Source organism: Lampris incognitus, chromosome 20 (assembly GCF_029633865.1).
Source record: "Lampris incognitus isolate fLamInc1 chromosome 20, fLamInc1.hap2, whole genome shotgun sequence".
Taxonomy (NCBI): Eukaryota; Metazoa; Chordata; class Actinopteri; order Lampriformes; family Lampridae; genus Lampris; species Lampris incognitus.
In genome coordinates this window covers 23,894,918-23,912,317 of record NC_079230.1, presented here as the reverse complement: position 1 = coordinate 23,912,317, position 17,400 = coordinate 23,894,918, and the positions used below count along the sequence as shown (strand labels likewise).

The window sequence follows — 17,400 nt, the reverse complement described above, 5'->3', positions numbered from 1 at the left end:
AATTGCACAGTTGGTTGTTGGTAAACTCAAAACTGATTTAAAATCCACACCAAGCATAATAGAAGAGCATCATTTTGTCCCAAAATACCCATCTGCTTTTACCGGAGCCGTCTGTCTCTCACACACAGACATCACTACCAAAGAAAGTGACAAAACACCAGTATTTGCAAACATGGTTTATTTGATATTGCACATTCCCTCCAAAGAAAAACACGTACAAAACTTCTCAAGTAAAAACAAAACCAAGCATCTTCTTAGAACTCTATCCTAAAACTGATGAAATTGGAGGGTGGCATGTTTCAGAATGGAGTTGCACCCACCACTTTGATTAATCTGCTTAGTCCCCCCCCCCTAATTAAAAAAAAAAAAAATCAAAGCTGGTTGTTTCAGCCAACACTGCTCACACCTCATTTCATTTGATTTAAAAAGGGAAGAAAAAAAAATGCTGGGGCGTGGATGGATTGGCGGAGGGGTGGGGTTATAGAATTATTGGGCTACCAAGCAGATTTCCCCCCCTCCATTCATTTCTTTGGGGAGGGGGTGGGTGTATCGGCCCAGCTCCCCAGTTTACCAACCCTATAACCTGTAAAAAAAGAACAGGAACACAGAAACGAGTATCAGAACAGACACCAGCATCAAAGAGCAATTTAAGGTTCACAAATACAGAATCCCACCGAATATGGGCTTCAACCTGAACCAAAACAATGTCCTGTGCTCGCAAATTCCTTACTAGTTGTTTCCAAACAAAGGTTATTCAAATTTTAAGCGCATTTCCATTAACTACTTTTGGTGCAACAAGATGACATTCAGAGTGCTGGCCAAACAAAATGGAAACATAGCATGTGGGACGACTTGCTGTTACAAAGAGGACATGCAATGGCTTATTTAACGAGGGCTGAAATAACTATTATGCCACAACAAAGTTCTCAATATATCTGGGAACAGACGCTGAGCAGTTCCGAGATGTTTCACTGACCAGCTTTGGGAATCGTGTAGCTTTACGTCATCATGTCTTTAAAAAAAAAAAAAAAAAACTGTTTCATCACCCTTCACGGCATTCTCTCTTTAGCCAGATGCCAACTTTCCCCACCTCAGCCTACATAAAAACATGTCATAGTTTCAGATTTCTGGAATTTCAACTCAGATTCTCTTAATGCGCGAATTCAAAAGGTTTATGAAAACTGATTGAAGGAAACCCACTTAGTACTCGACTCCAATTTAGCCATTTCATCTAATTTGCTAGTAAGACACCATTGTCTGCCTTTGGGCTGGCACTGGTGGCATGAGGTGAAACCCTTTCTCCTTCCTGCATCACTGTATGAGGTCCCACCTCTTGCCGAGCATCACATGACACTCCTCTCAGGGCTAATGTTCTGTAGGCGAGGGGACTGTTGTGGTCGGCGTCTGCTGTAGGGATGAAGAAAACAAAAAAGAAAGTCAAATGTTAGAAGCAAGTCAAAGAGCTGACCAACACAAACACCAAACCTCAAAGCAGGGCAAGCTATGGCAATTCTAGCAGCAGTTTGACAAACCGTCTTCAGACATGTGAAAACAAGCCTAGCAAAATGGAGACATTTGAGCCTCTTAACCTCAGGTGACTTTGGCGGAGTTGGAGAGGATTTGGGAGAGGCTCTTGGTGACTTTGATTTCGATTTGACTCCAGCTGGCTGTGGGGTTTGAGGGGGAGTGCCAGGTTCTGACGCAGACTTCTCTGTATCACTCTGCAATGGGACATAAAACAAGCAAAAAGTTTTTCTCCAAAAAGGAAAGAATCCCAAAACAACTATAACCAGACAATGTACAAATGACACCATTAAAAACTCATTGCATGCCATCAGATACTTTCAACTGAAAATCTGAAGTGTACATTGGATATCAGTTTTGTGGGCCAGGTGGTTTACATCAAGACATTTCAGACCATCAGATTTAAAAACAAAAATATGACATTACTGTTTTAAGTGAGGTTCTTCCACATTTCGCTTAAATATTTAAAATTCAAATAAAAAGTGTTCAACAAGACAAAAATCCCAGCAGCTGGGACTAGTCCAGATATGCACATCATTTGCTGATTCAACAATAAAAAAAATAAAATAATAAGCATGGTCTGAAAAGTCACCAGAAGTCGAGAATCAGCATAAGCACATTTGTCTTGTGGGACTGACAAGCTTTTATCCTTAATTTGAGAATGTTTAATCTGGACATGCATACACAGTTTATTGAACCATTGAGAAACTAACACTAAACTAAGTGCTGAATTAAGATGACGCTATGGCCCAGGTCCTTACTTTAGAAGCACACGACTCAGAATTTCTTTGTCTACGGTGGCTAAATTGTCGCCGTGGTTTCTGGCCTTTGGCTTCTACTCCATTGGTCTCCTGGACCTCAGGCTGCTTGGATTCCACCTCTGGCTGGGCCTCCAATGGGGCGGATGCCGGCTGGGCCTCCAATGGGGCGGATGCCGGCTGGGCCTCCAATGGGGCGGATGCCGGCTGGGCCTCCAATGGGGCAGATGCCGGCTGGGCCTCCAATGGGGCAGATGCCGGCTGGGCCTCCAATGGGGCAGATGCCGGCTGGGCCTCTGGGTGTTGCTGTGGAGGTGGGCGAGGACGGAAAGGCCTGTGGAGAACAGAAGAAATAGGTGTGAGGTGTATTCATCACTTGGTTAATAAATGGTTCCCATTCCCTGTCTTCTGCCCTCCCACAGCATGTACTGCTGGTTTTCCCCATTATGGCAGGCATTGCAACCATCTAAAGCAGAGAGCTTGTAAACCTGGCACAACATGTAAATGTAATGAACTACCTGAAAACCAGCAGTACTGGGGTGGGTGGGGTCTGAGGACTAGGAAGCACTGAATTTCAGCCTTGAACCAGAGAAATTATTAATTGGAATTGACCTCAAGTAGTGATTTATCTATACAACATGAAGAATCAGGGAAGTGCAACTTGACAGTGCAAATAGCATAGGTATTCAATCATGAATACATATACCATCAGAATCAAGATTTATTCTGATGTCCCATGGAAGGCTGTGTATGCAGGTCTTCATTCTCACCCAGCACTATAGCGGCTGAGTTAACTGCTGGTGCAGTGTCGGCCTGGAATGAAGTCCTGCAAACACATAAATCCATGGGATATTACTGAGCACTACCTGCGGTATGGTGCACGGAATCGACGCCTTGGCGGCCTCTGCTGATCACTCTCGGCCAAATCACTCTTCTGCCCTTCAACCTCCTGCACGAGAAATTATAAATATTAAAAAAAAAAAAAAAAAAGAGCAAACACCAGACTGATAAACACAAGACAATGCAACTCAGCTTGAAAAACCACACTCTACATGATAACTTTCAATATGATCCTCAAGGTTTATAATCATGTTGGCCGAATTTATGCAGTTGGCAGTCCAACTAAAAAGAGACCAGCATTCTCAGAAGGGGAAGTAAGCAGAATAGCAACATTGGTATTAATGCGTGTATTGGCTAGAGGTTTTAATGTATGCAACTTTAAAAACAAACTGCAATTTTGGCAGCACTGAGTAAGTATATGCACACTTAATACTAGAACGACCGGGATTTCATTCCTACCAAACGACCATGGGTAGTCAAAATGACCACTGGTTTTTAGACTCTATTCTGTCGAGATAAATACCCAATTGAGATATTAATGCATTGTATATGTTAGTATGTCTGTTAAGAAATGACTGATACCAAAATTAAAATTTTCACAACTTTAATACTATTTTTCAAACAATTTAAAATGGCTGCTGTCCAATGCCTGTAAATACTGCAACACCTCAGTGGCAGTCATGATGCGTCTGAAACCAGTCATGTTGGCAATAATAAAAAAAATCAAGTTTAGACCATTACTCTGCACTGGATAACGCTAATGTGTTTCTAAGACAGAGCAATGAATGTCGAAGGAAATTATGTGACCAACACACGTCATAAACAGTGACATGACACGCACTATGACGTGTAGTCATTTTGACCAGTCATGGTCGTTTTAGGTAGATCTTATAACTTTTTTTGTGCAATTGATGTAAAACTCTTTTAATGCAAATAGACAATTTTAGGAGCATTCAAGGAACAGCAGGTCTGTACCCCCCCCCCCAGTTATTAAATTTTGAAAATCTGAAACAGTCAAAATGACCGTCTTGGTTCTAGTGTTAAAACTGAGCTCTCAGACATATGTTAATGCTATAAACAATTCCTTCTTCCAGGTGTTTTCTTCTTTAGAGACAAAATCAAGGAGGCACCAATGCTGGTGCCATCTGCCCCCCCTAACTTGTATTATGGGGGACATTTATTCTATAGGGGTGAACTACGCAGTAGTTATGAGCCACTTTTGCAGAAAACCCAAATTTTTTTAGAAGCTACACAGCAAAACTGACAGAGTGGCAAGGATGAAATTGAACTTTCAACACATGTTCAATATGACATGAAAAAAGGGCCCAAACTACTTTTAGCAGCATTTACTGGAATAACATCAAAAGTTGCTTTCTCTACTGACTCCTCACCTCCTGCGGTGGCCTACGGGGCCTGCGGCGCCGTTGAACAGGCGGTGGGCCCCCGTTCTCCATGGCACCCTTGCCTTCCAAAGTGGGGTCTTGGTTGTCTGATGGTTTGAGCTGGTCACCAGGCTGGGAGACACGGGATAAGAAGCGACGACGAAAGCGGCGTTTGTTGGGCGCATAGCGACTGCCTTGGACAGGGACCCCGCCAGGTCCAGTCACATTTGCTGCTTCGGAGCCCTGCGAAGGTAACGAGAAATGGGATCAAGTCCAAAACAGAGATCAGTGCAAGAAAAAAAAAAGCCCAAAAGCGTCACCATCTTCAAAACGGATTCTTACTTTGGACGCTTCAATTATGTCGAACTCCACGACCTCTCCATCTCCCACACTGCGGAGGAATTTCCTAGGGTTGTTATTTTTGATGGCAGTCTGAGAGAAGAAAGATTGGGTGTCAAAGAGAAGACATTACTTCCCGTTTATATTGACATCTTGAATTTGTCCTCTTACCTGGTGAACAAAGACATCCTCTTTGGTGTCATCCCTGGAAGAGATAAAGCCCGTTAATTCGCAAATACCACAGGAAGGTGTGGCACTCATTGTCATCATAGCCACCCTAAAGAACTTAAGCAAACCTATCAAGCTTTACTGTGGCCATCAATCAGAACGTTTTATTACTATAAAATAGCATGGGAGAGACTACCTGTTTATGAAGCCATATCCATTACGCACATTGAACCATTTCACTGTGCCTCGGACCAAGCTAGCTAGGGGAAATAAAAGAAAGTAGCAGGAAAAAAAAAAGAGCACAATAACAGTTCTCTCTCTCTCTCTCACACACACACACACACACAACATATAGTAATTAAATATTAGCATAATAGAAACATCACCATTATATCCTGGCTGCAGAGAATTGCCGACCCGAGCCGTTTTGCTTACTCGAAGAGAAATGGGAGGCGTGCACGTCAATCATTAACCCTAACACTCCACCGGGTCAAGAGGGAGGGTCCCGCAAACAAGACGGCATTTACCGCTCATCTCATTCCCCTTAGCGGGGTCGGGCGTACCGAGGCGACGGGAAATTACCGTTGCTCGGCGGAAACGAGCGCCACACCGAAAAACGCCGCGTTTCATCTACAGGCCTCACCGAGACCAACTCAACCCCCCCCCCCCAGCCCCCCAGTTTCAAGTCTGCCCGAACATCGACTTTGAGGTCACAAGCGTCACTGATCATTTCCCCCGCGCGGTCCCGTTCGCGAAATGGCCCACACCTGTGCATCGCTACCGGGCCGCCGATAGAGCGGCAATTTAGGTCCCGCCGGTAACCCAGCTGCTTTACAACGCACATGTCTGGGCTCCGCGGTCCCGTCCGGCTTCATTTCACCGTTACGGCAAACAGGCGCACGCCATGCCTCGTAAAGCCCCGTGTGTTGACAACCAATTCCGGATTTCAACCTATTCGGGTTTGGAGGGCCGCAAAACAACTCGGTTTAAAAGTGCGTTACGTGCGGGGGAGGAGGGGGGGTGACAAAACTCCGCAACGCCGAAGTATTTGTGTGGCGTTGCGGGGTTGTCCCCCCCCCCCCCAGCACAACAACAGTTCCCCAAACCTAACAACGCGTGTGAGGCCCGTGAGATGACACACCTTTATATCTGAATAAACTCGACTCAAAGTGACTCAAGAACCGAAATAACTCTTGTTCCTGGAATATCCGCGTCGGTTCGGCGTCACTAACGTCCTTCGAGCTCCCAAACGACAACACCTGCGCGCTTCTTTGCGGGTTAAGTTTAAAGTTTAAGACACGCGCAAGCGCGCGCGCTTACCCAGAATCTTCCTCTGCGGGGCCGGCTTGTCCTCCACCAGCGCCGATGGAGGAGCGCCCTGCGATACGTCGTCGGTCATCGTCTCTCTCAAAAGACGCTTCCACTCGGCTCCTCTCGTCCGTCCTTCTTGCTCTACGACCTCGTCCACCGCTGCCGCCTAAACATTTTATCCTGACGGGCCGCCGTACATCAGCTCTTATTGGCTCTTATTGTTAGCGTTTATTGCTTAACAATAGGCTCCCCAGGAACCTGATTGGCTCGACGTGACTCAGCTGGCGACTGGGAGGGCGAAACGTGGGCTTTGCCCTCACGGTGAGACACGCTGGTCAGGTAGACGTCAGGTAGGCGTTGGAATGTTTCGTGTTTTGTATGCTTTGTATGTATGTTTGTATGCTCGAATGGATCGCTTTATATGAATAGCCTATTCATATTGGGGATTTAAAAGAGAAGTCTTTGCCTTTGTGGGATCGCATTAGCCATTTGGTTGGGGAAAATCTTCACGTCTGTGAATGTTCTCATTCATCCAGGTCATGGTTATCCAAAGGAATCGAATCGAGTGCAACTGACTATATATACTAAGTCCAGTTGCACTCGATTCGATTCCTTTGGATAAAAATCTTCCGAGGTTTTTATTTAATTCCCCCCCTTTTCTCCCCAGTTGTATCCGGCTAATTACCCTACTCTTCCGGTCGCTGCTCCACCTCCTCTGCCAATCCTGGGAGGGCTGCGGACGTGGAGTCTCTAGCAACTTTTTTTTCACCTGACAGTGAGGAGTTTCGCCAGGGGGACGTAGGGCGTGGGAGGATCACGCGATTCCCCCCAGTTCCCCCTCCCGAACAAGCGCCCCGACCGACCGACCGACCAGAGGAGGCGCTAGTGCAGCGACCAGGACACATACCCACATCCGGCTTCCCACCCGCAGACACGGCCAATTGTGTCTGTAGGACGCCCGACCAAGCCGGAGGTAACACGGGGATTACGAACCGGCGGTCCCCGTGTTGGTAGACAAGGGAATAGACCGCCACGCCACCCGGACGCCCAAGGTCTTTATTTCTTTACAAGAGTATGTTTTTAAAAGTGTTATATAAATAAAATTTTGCTTGTTTGTTTGCTTTTTTTGCCATGAGCACAACAAGACAGCATGGAAGCACGTGTTGAGGGATATGAAATTCTTTGGCCTAAAGCTCAACACACAATGTATAATAAAATAAAATACACATCTACCAAACTGCTAAAATCATCCTATATATATATATATATATATATATATATACACACTACCGTTCAAAAGTTTGGGATCACCCAAACAATTTTGTGTTTTCCATGAAAAGTCACACTTATTCACCACCATATGTTGTGAAATGAATAGAAAATAGAGTCAAGACATTGACAAGGTTAGAAATAATGATTTGTATTTGAAATAAGATTTTTTTTACATCAAACTTTGCTTTCGTCAAAGAATCCTCCATTTGCAGCAATTACAGCATTGCAGACCTTTGGCATTCTAGCTGTTAATTTGTTGAGGTAATCTGGAGAAATTGCACCCCATGCTTCCAGAAGCAGCTCCCACAAGTTGGATTGGTTGGATGGGCACTTCTTTGAGCAGATTGAGTTTCTGGAGCATCACATTTGTGGGGTCAATTAAACGCTCAAAATGGCCAGAAAAAGAGAACTTTCATCTGAAACTCGACAGTCTATTCTTGTTCTTAGAAATGAAGGCTATTCCATGCGAGAAATTGCTAAGAAATTGAAGATTTCCTACACCGGTGTGTACTACTCCCTTCAGAGGACAGCACAAACAGGCTCTAACCAGAGTAGAAAAAGAAGTGGGAGGCCGCGTTGCACAACTGAGCAAGAAGATAAGTACATTAGAGTCTCTAGTTTGAGAAACAGACGCCTCACAGGTCCCCAACTGGCATCTTCATTAAATAGTACCTGTTAGAGCCTGTTTTATGCTGTCCTCTGAAGGGAGTAGTACACACCGGTGTAGGAAATCTTCAATTTCTTAGCAATTTCTCGCATGGAATAGCCTTCATTTCTAAGAACAAGAATAGACTGTCGAGTTTCAGATGAAAGTTCTCTTTTTCTGGCCATTTCGAGCGTTTAATTGACCCCACAAATGTGATGCTCCAGAAACTCAATCTGCTCAAAGAAGTGCCCATCCAACCAATCCAACTTGTGGGAGCTGCTTCTGGAAGTGTGGGGTGCAATTTCTCCAGATTACCTCAACAAATTAACAGCTAGAATGCCAAAGGTCTGCAATGCTGTAATTGCTGCAAATGGAGGATTCTTTGACGAAAGCAAAGTTTGATGTAAAAAAAATCTTATTTCAAATACAAATCATTATTTCTAACCTTGTCAATGTCTTGACTCTATTTTCTATTCATTTCACAACATATGGTGGTGAATAAGTGTGACTTTTCATGGAAAACACGAAATTGTTTGGGTGATCCCAAACTTTTGAACGGTAGTGTATATATATATATATATATATATATAAAGATAGATAATCTATCTTAATATTCCGCTCATTTGTTGAGCACTTTTGTCAACACCATTGATGGTTTCCGGAAAAAACTGCTATATATATATATATATATATATATATATATAATCCAGTGATTCTCTATGAGACAGTACAAGCCTATTTAATGCCATAAGCAATCATCAGCTGTACTGTCTCATAATTAACTAATAAATTATATTATATTAATTCATAAATCATATTTTTTCCAACATCTATATTGATATTCCACTCATTTGTTGAGCACTTTTATCAACACCCTTGATGGTTTCCGGGGGAAAAAAACCCGCTATATCTTTGTTAAAAGAAACACTCAACGGTATATATATAGATGTAATGGTCGTGTGTGTGTGTGTGTGTGTGTGTGTGTGTGTGTGTGTGTGTGTGTGTGTGTACATTAAATGCCAGAGTACTGCACTGAGATACACAAAAATGTAGGCCAGTAGTCACTACAGTCTTCGCTAATGGCACTTAAATTCTGAAATTAAATTAAAAAGTGCAATCTTTATGAAGGGGAAATATGGAAAGGTCCAGCTGTGGAAGAATAGTGAACACCCTCTCTCGCTTAACGTAGATTTTACCTCATTGCTTTTTGCACCCGGAACAGAACACACAAATTGTTATCCAGTTCCTTACTTGCTTGTCAAATTCAGATGGCCTGTTGTGATTTCTTGAGTACATAAACTCTTCTATAGATATCTTCTATGTGGCTTTATGTTAAGCATACCACCAAGACAAATTACTAGCATGTGTAAGTCTGACTTGACTTTTATTAACAATTGAACTTGAAATCCCTAGCCATAGTCGTGCCTCATGAGTAATTGAGAGTACCTGTCTATGTTGTGGCAAATATTACAACTTGTGCAGCCATTAAGTGGTGGTGCACTGTAGACACAGAGGCCTGGTTGGTTCCTGACCAGATCAGCCATCACAAACAGCCATGTTAATCAGGACCCTGTTCCTTGTCATGCTCCGACTCTCCTGCTCCCCCCCACATTGACTCCTCTGCTCCGGCTTACACCCCATTTTACGCGCCCACTGTGGACTTCTGCACATGGGTCACAGGACTCCAGTTTCACCAGGTTAATTTTAACACCAAGCGCCTCCGAGAACTGCCAACTTCAATGAAGCCAGACTCCGTGTGTAGAAGTCATGGGTCTCTAGACAACCCCCCCCCCCCAAAACAACAACGACGACGATGACGACGACGACGACGATGACGACGACGATGACAACAACAAGGATGCACCTTGAATTCAGGAGGAACACACATTCAGTGGGGTCAATAGTTTTCCCTAGTTTACATTGCTTTGAATTGGAGAAAGAAATACACAGAATTATGTATGCCTTGAAATAAACTTTCATGGCTGCAAAGTTGTGTGAACACACTGTGTTGGAAAATAGCCCTTGACAACAGCCTGCAAACAACATTGGGCTTCATTCATCAATTGTTTGTATGTACACATTTGTTCTTACATGGGATTTTTTAGCTCTGAAGTTTGTCTCAGAGACCAGTGTAGAACCTGGGTAACCCCTGAATTTAGACACCAGTTCGCTAACACTGATGTCTTTTGCAAGCCTGGGTGACTGCTCATTGCCAGAGGTAGGCAATAGTAGCCAGGGGGAAGGAATTACAAATAACTGTCAGACAAAATTGAGGGCTAAAAAATTCCATGGGTGTGTAAGGACAGATTAGTACATCAACTTTTGACAAATGAAGCCCATTGTGTGCTGAATAAAACTGTGAACTGTATGGGACGTGTTTAACACCATGGGCAAGTAGCTTGAAGTTGCAGTCAGAAAAGCATTTGAAATTCTAAAATTCAAACAGAAAAGCAAAATCTAAAATCTGAAGGGTCCCAGTCCATGGACTCCGCTCCACTGAAGGCCATGAAAGAATTGGGAAATAAAATCAATTTTTGCCGAAAGAAAAAGGACAAGGTTGGTTTTCAATGATGTCATGAGTTATTGTTCAATGAACCCATACTGGCTCCCTTGCTGGATAACGCAACAACAGGTGTTGAATTCTGACAGGTTTTCTGTTTGTTATGGTGCAAGGGGCATTTTTAGGGAGAAAATTTGATCAGCGATGAACAGGCGAGCATTCATTTTAATGTTATTCATATCCATCCATTCATTATCTCAACCGCTTATCTTGCTCACAGGGTCGCGGGGATGCTGGAGCCTATTCCAGCAGTCATTGGGCGGCAGGCGGGGAGACGCCCCGGACAGGCCGCCAGGCCATCACAGCCCCACACACACACACATACACACACACACACACACACACACACACACACGCACGCACGCACACACGCACACACAAACGCACACACATTCATACCTAAGGACAATTTAGTACAGCCAATTCACCTGACCTACATGTCTTTGGACTGTGGGAGGAAACCGGAGCCCCCGGAGGAAACCCACGCAGACATGGGGAGAACATACAAACTCCACACAGAGGACGACCCGGGATGACCCACCAAGGTTGGACTACCCCGGGGCTTGAACCCAGGACCTTCTTGCTGTGGGGCGACCGTGCTACCTACTGAGCCATCGTGCCACCATGTTATTTATTGACTATTTGTAAAAAAATTAAGATTTTTTCTCAATTTTTTCAACTTTATATGGCCTGAAATGATGGAAACGCTGCTCCTAAATGAACAGTGTTTCTAGTTAGTGGTTGAAAATAGTTTCCTTTACCTAATCCCTATTTCTAATCATTTGTCTACCCAAAATCTTATCAAAACAAAGCTGAATAACTCAAGTGCTGTCACATAGACTTGACTTCCACAATCAGAAAGTATATTGTGGGTATTGAGATTTTTTTCTTTTCTTCTAGAAATAGATTTGAGCAGTCTACCGTAGATTACAATGTAGCAGGAACCACAAACTGGGACCCAACAGCACCCAGAATGCTCCGACGATGACATCTGCTGGGCATGGAGAGACAGTGGATTTTTTTCTCCAGTGTCAAGTAGGCCTACTCCAACATATGAAGGAGTAAGGCTAGCCTACGTGCTTGGCAGACTGAATTTAGGAGTACAAACTCGCAAGCACACAGGACGCCCAGTTTACAATTTGAAATAAGAGCGACTTATGGGACATTCACTCAACAGGGATGTTCACATTATTGCGCACAATTATTTTAAATGGAGCCTTTTTTTCTTTTTTTTTTTTTTTACTGTCGATCATTCCGCACCTGCGCATAAACTTCAGGTTTGTTGAACTTTGACCTGTCCCTGGCCTTTCAGACCTTCGAGAGTGCAACCACAGTAGGCCTACTTTGTGTTGCAGTGTAAAAATGGAGGCGAAATGAATAGTCTGTGTGTCAGAATTTCAGGGATTATACGATAAATTTGCTTCATACAGAGACCATACTAAAAAAAATGCATTGCAAAATGTCAACCTTCCAACGCAGTTAACTTGTTTGTAACAAAACCGCTATGTAATGGCGGTGATGATGATGACGACGACGACGACGCTTTATTGCCATTCAAGATGGCTGCCAGCAGCTCCTGAGAGGTAACCAAGCGCTACAAACAATTTCCAAATCTTAGAACATTTTCATCAAAAAAGCTTATCAGCTATTTCAAGGCTTTTTCAACAGCGCTCTTTTTCTTCTTCTTCTTTTTTAGCGCAAATGTAAACTACTAATAAGACACGTTAGCCCCTAACTAACGGGTCTGACCCTTTAGCCGAGCGGATAGTGATGTCGCCTTGTGGTGCAGTACACCTCGTGTCGAATCCCGCACCGGGCAAGAAAATAACCGGTTACACAAACATTGACAGAAATGTCGAAGCAGAGAGATAAACGGATGCAAACGGGTCGGCGCAAACAATCCACCCGGGGAAACTGCGTCTGGTGGGGGTGCAGAAGGTGTCTTGAGACTCACTGAAGAACTGAAAGAGATCAGGGAGTTCCTCCACTCTTGATTCCCAAAACAAAGAAAGATCCCTTACTCATTGATAACTGGAGATCAATTACGTTTCTTAACAATGATAATAAAATCATTGCCTCTATATTAGCGAAGCTTCTAGAGACTGACCTAAATGAAATAATTCATGAATCCCAATGTGGATTCATAAGTGGCCGTCATATCTCAAATAATGTCCGTCTAGTTATTGACTTAGTGAATTATAAAGATTTACTTGATGTCAGTCCGTTAATTTTATTTTTGGATTTTCAAAAAGCATTTGATACAGTGTTCCCACAAATTTATTTTTGATACCCTGATTTTTTTCTTTAAAATTTGGTGACTGTTTTATTAAGGCAATCAAAACATTATACAGTAGTAAAAACAGCCCAGTCAAACTCCTTTATGGTACATCACCTAGATTTGACATAAAGACAGGAATTCGTCAGGGCTGTCCCATCTCTCCTTACCTTTTTTTTACTGGTATGCCAAATTCTTAATTTATTAATAACTCAGCATCCCTTTAAAGGTATTAATTTTTATGGTCGGGAAATACAAATATTACAACTAGCTGATGATACTACTTTATTTTTAGAAAGTAAAACTGAAGTCTCCTAAGCCTTATCTGTCATCAAAAACTTTTCTGATATATCTGGTTTAAATCTTAATTTAAACAAGTGTGAAGTACTTGCTTTAAAAGACATTGCAGACACAGGGATATGCTGTATCCCAGTAAAACATACAGTAAAATATTATGGAATTATAATCACTAAGGATGATAAAAATTTGATGAACAACAATTTGGACCCAGTAATTCATTCTATTAAAGTGAAATTCAATTCTTGATTAGCCAGAGATTTATCTCTCTATGGTAGAGTACTACTAAGGCAGGCAGAAGGCCTTTCAAGAGCCTCTTATGTCTTTTCCTCCCTTGAGGTCACCAAACATAAAACCTCTTGTTTTGACAGAATTCTTTTTAACTTTGTTTGGAAAAATATGCCACACAGGGTTAAAAAGGAGGTTATCTCTATGTCTCTAACAGAGGGTGGTCTTAACGTGTTGGACTTTTCATCATTTAACCATATTGTCAAAATTAACGGGATCAAAAGATTTCTAAAAGCCCCTGAGAGCATGTGGAACATCATCCCAAACTTTCTGTTTAAAAAAGTAGGTGGTCTTAAGTTTTTATTAATGGGCCGATACGCTGTTGATAAACTTGCTATCAAACTCTCCCACTTTCACAAGCAAGCTCTTCTGTGTTGGTCCCTTCTATATAAACTCAACTATTCTCCTCACAAATGTGTGTTTTGTTTTTTTGTTTTTATGGAACAATGTCAATGTCACGTACAGAAACAAATCGCTATTTTTTTTAAATTGGTTTAACAATAACATTCTACTTGTAAAACAGCTAGTTAACTGTGAAGGGCTTCTGTATTCATGAGGATTTTATAGAGAAATATAGTGTTCCTGTCTACCAAAAGGAGTATGGTACTGTTATTAATGCACTGTCAGCTGGCATTATAACCTTAACACGTTACAATTCTAACACACGACACTGTTACTTTAACCAATTATAACATTACTGTTGACGGAATTTCCATCTTTGACAAAAAAAAAATCAGTAACACCTTCATCAGAGTCTCATTTACTCCAAGAACAACAATAATACCAGTTAAATATAAATGGACAGACCAAACTTTTGATGGTAGAACATGGAACACCGTATTTACTCTCCCCTACAAATATGTATTACCCAACAAAATCAAAGAATTTTTGTTTAAAGGGCTACCGAGCCTATCCATCCGTGATCGTTACAATACAATTTTTTGAAACAAACTAATGACTGAGCCACTTTTTAAAAGAGCTGACTACTCTGAGCATAAAATGTATGATTTTGAATATGATGTCGATCCGGAGAGCCATGTGTTTAATTTTGTCAATGACACTTGTAAATACTAGTCTGAGGATCAATTTAATGATGATGCTGAACTGAAAAATACATTTTCGTTAATACAGTTCCACTGTCCAATTCTTTATGTATGCAAACGTCACTAAGATCAATGATTATTTGAAAACCTTTAAAAGTAAATTTAAGTTGATAGCCTTATCTGAGACGTGGTTAAACCAAGCGAAAGGTATTGATTTTCTTATTGAGGGTTATGAGTTACATCTTACCAATAGAGTCACCAAGAGGGGGGGGGGGTGTGGCCCTGTATAGAAGGGAGGGGGTGTGGCCCTGTATAGAGGGGGGGCTGTATAGAAGGGAGGGGGTGTGGCCCTGTATGTGGACAGTGACTTGAAATGCAGACCAGTTGAATACATGACAACTGCAATCGATGATTTAATGGAATGCATAACTGTGGAAATTGAAATGGAAAGAATGAGAAATATCGTTGTCACTTGTGTATAAACAACACCAGGGTCAAATGTAGAAACGTTTTAAAGATAGTATGGAAGAATTAATGAACAGGCTAAAAAGTAAAGTAAAACATTTATAATCTGTGGGGATTTCAATATTGACCTAAATGTATCTAAACATAAAACAACATCAGATTTTTGGATGCATTATATAGCAGAGGGTTATACCCATTGATTACCAAGCCCAGTAGAGTAACCTCGAGTTGTGCAACATTAACTGACAATATTTTTATAAATATTATGGAGAACAACGTTAAAAGTGGCCTAATAATAAATTACATAAGCGACCATTTACCTGAATTTCTAACACATGATTGTCAAATAAAGAGAAATAAGGAGGAACATTACTATAGATATGTAAGGGTAAGAACCGATGAAGCAATAAACAAATTCAGGAATGACCTCTTAAAAGAAGAGTGGAAAGGGGTGTATGTAGAAGAGGTAGATGCTTCATATGAGACATTTCTAAAGAGCTACTTATCATTGTATGATTCACATTGTCCAATAATGCCATGCAAACATAAACGTAGCTATAATAAAAAAAAACTTGTAATAAAGGGCTTACAAAATGCATGCAAAAATAAAATTGAACTTTACAGAGCCTTCATAAAAGTTAGAACAAAGACAGCTGAAAAGCAATACCAGGTTTACAAAAAATAACTTGACAATGATATTGAGACAAGCCAAGAAAGAATATTATAATAAAATGTGAAAAGAAAATCAAAATAACATTAAAGGTACTTGGAAAATATTAAACAATGTAATCGGAAATAACTCTCTGTCTACAGTTCTGTCCGATCATTTCATCAATGACAATAATAAGGTTAAAAAAAACATGAATGAAGTGGTAAATGAATTTAATTCCTTTTTTGTTAACGTTGGGCCTAATCTTGCAAATTCAATTAAAAAACGTAATGATGGGCAAGTAGAAGGTGGCCAGAATGGGGGAAGTAAAGTGGTACAGTCTATGTTTATAGGAGAGGTGAGTGAAAATTAAATTAGATGCATTGTAGCAAAATCCAAAAACAAGACATCAACTGACAGAGATGGGATCGACGTGATTATAGTGAAAAAGACTATTGATGACTGTACCTCTAAGCTATATTTTCAATCTTTCTTTTCGTACAGGTAGTTTTCCAGATAGAATGAAAACGGCAAAGGTTATTCCACTTTTTAAAAAGGGAGCTAAAAACAGTTTTACTAACTATAGACCAGTGTCTTTGCTTTCACAGTTCTCCAAGGTGCTCGAAAAATTGTTTGTACAAAAATTAGATGCTTTTCTTGAAAAGAACAAATTGCTGAGTGAGAGTCAGTATGGTTTTCGGACAAATCGATCTACATCTTTAGCATTAATGAAAATAATGGAAGAGATAACAACAGCAATAGAATGTAAGAAATACACAATACGTGTATTTATTGATTTAAAAAAGCATTCCACACAATATATCATAGCATATTAATTTCTAAATTACATACATATGGTGTGAGAGGAGTAGTACTAAATTGGTTAAGCAGTTATTTAGATAACAGAAAACAATTTGTACAGTTTGCTGGCAATACATCTGAGTGCATGAAGACTGAATGTGGAGTCCCACAAGGCTCAGTGTTGGGGCTGAAACTTTTCATTTCATATATCAATGACATATGTGAAGTGTCAAAGACACTGCAGTTTGTTTTGTTTGCAGATGACACTATTTTTTTTTAATTCAAGAGATGATTTTAAAAGTTTAGCAGAAAGCATTGTAAATGAAATGGTCAAAGTGAAAAGATGGTTTGATGAAAAGAAGTTATCATTACATTTGAAAAAAAAACTAAGTTTATGGTTTTTGCTAAACAGAAAAAGGATGAAAATGTTTTACTGTCTATAGATGGAGTTGATATTGAAAGTATCTGAGTTTAGATTTTTGGGTGTAATAATGGATGACAAACAGACATGGAAAGCTCATATAGCATATGTAAAAACAAAGGTGTCTAAGAATATTCCTGTTTTGAACAAAGCAAAGTATGTGTTAGATTACAGGTAATGCGAATTCTGTACTGTTGACTTATTTTGCCATAATTTAGTTACTGTGTGGAAGTGTGGGGCAACATGAGCAACATAAAGCCACTGGTTATATTACAGAAAAGAGCAGAAAGAATTATTCATAAATTGGGATCCAAAAGAACATACCAACGGACTGTTTATTAAGTCAGGATTAATGAAACTA

The 17,400-nt window shown here is 41.0% G+C and overlaps 1 protein-coding gene and 1 long non-coding RNA gene across 5 annotated transcripts; one reads left to right on the top strand and one right to left on the bottom strand.

The window, feature by feature from the left end:
• Positions 1 to 168: 168 nt before the first annotated feature.
• Positions 169 to 6,506, bottom strand: LOC130130302 (Y-box-binding protein 2-B-like). Of its 4 annotated transcripts, none has more exons than XM_056299965.1 (10): positions 6,332 to 6,500; positions 5,208 to 5,271; positions 5,015 to 5,048; positions 4,847 to 4,936; positions 4,514 to 4,747; positions 3,149 to 3,231; positions 2,286 to 2,616; positions 1,590 to 1,721; positions 1,331 to 1,404; positions 169 to 583 (listed from the first exon to the last, which is right to left on the bottom strand). In XM_056299965.1, exons 1-9 carry the CDS (start codon positions 6,408 to 6,410, stop codon positions 1,366 to 1,368), a joined length of 1,086 nt encoding a protein of 361 aa, XP_056155940.1. In that variant the 5' UTR covers positions 6,411 to 6,500; the 3' UTR covers positions 169 to 583; positions 1,331 to 1,365. The 4 variants fall into 4 exon arrangements, with proteins under 4 accessions (XP_056155940.1, XP_056155939.1, XP_056155942.1 ...); XM_056299964.1 differs by having other exon boundaries at positions 1,331 to 1,407; positions 6,332 to 6,499; XM_056299967.1 differs by having other exon boundaries at positions 1,331 to 1,407; positions 4,847 to 4,895; positions 6,332 to 6,405.
• Positions 6,507 to 6,510: 4 nt separating this feature from the next.
• Positions 6,511 to 7,436, top strand: LOC130130304 (uncharacterized). The gene is made up of 2 exons (XR_008812148.1): positions 6,511 to 6,643; positions 6,990 to 7,436. It is a non-coding gene; the product is annotated as an uncharacterized LOC130130304 (long non-coding RNA).
• Positions 7,437 to 17,400: the final 9,964 nt, after the last annotated feature.

Bases quoted from the DNA above. Each gene is read 5' to 3' on its own strand.
- LOC130130302 (XM_056299964.1), bottom strand. From the start codon at position 6,410: ATGACCGACGACGTATCGCAGGGCGCTCCTCCATCGGCGCTGGTGGAG. The intron at 4,937-5,014 runs GTAAGAGGACAA...TTCTTCTCTCAG, and splicing joins AGGATGTCTTTGTTCACCAG to ACTGCCATCAAAAATAACAA. The intron at 2,617-3,148 runs GTAGTGCTCAGT...TGTTCTCCACAG, and splicing joins TTCCGTGCACCATACCGCAG to GCCTTTCCGTCCTCGCCCAC.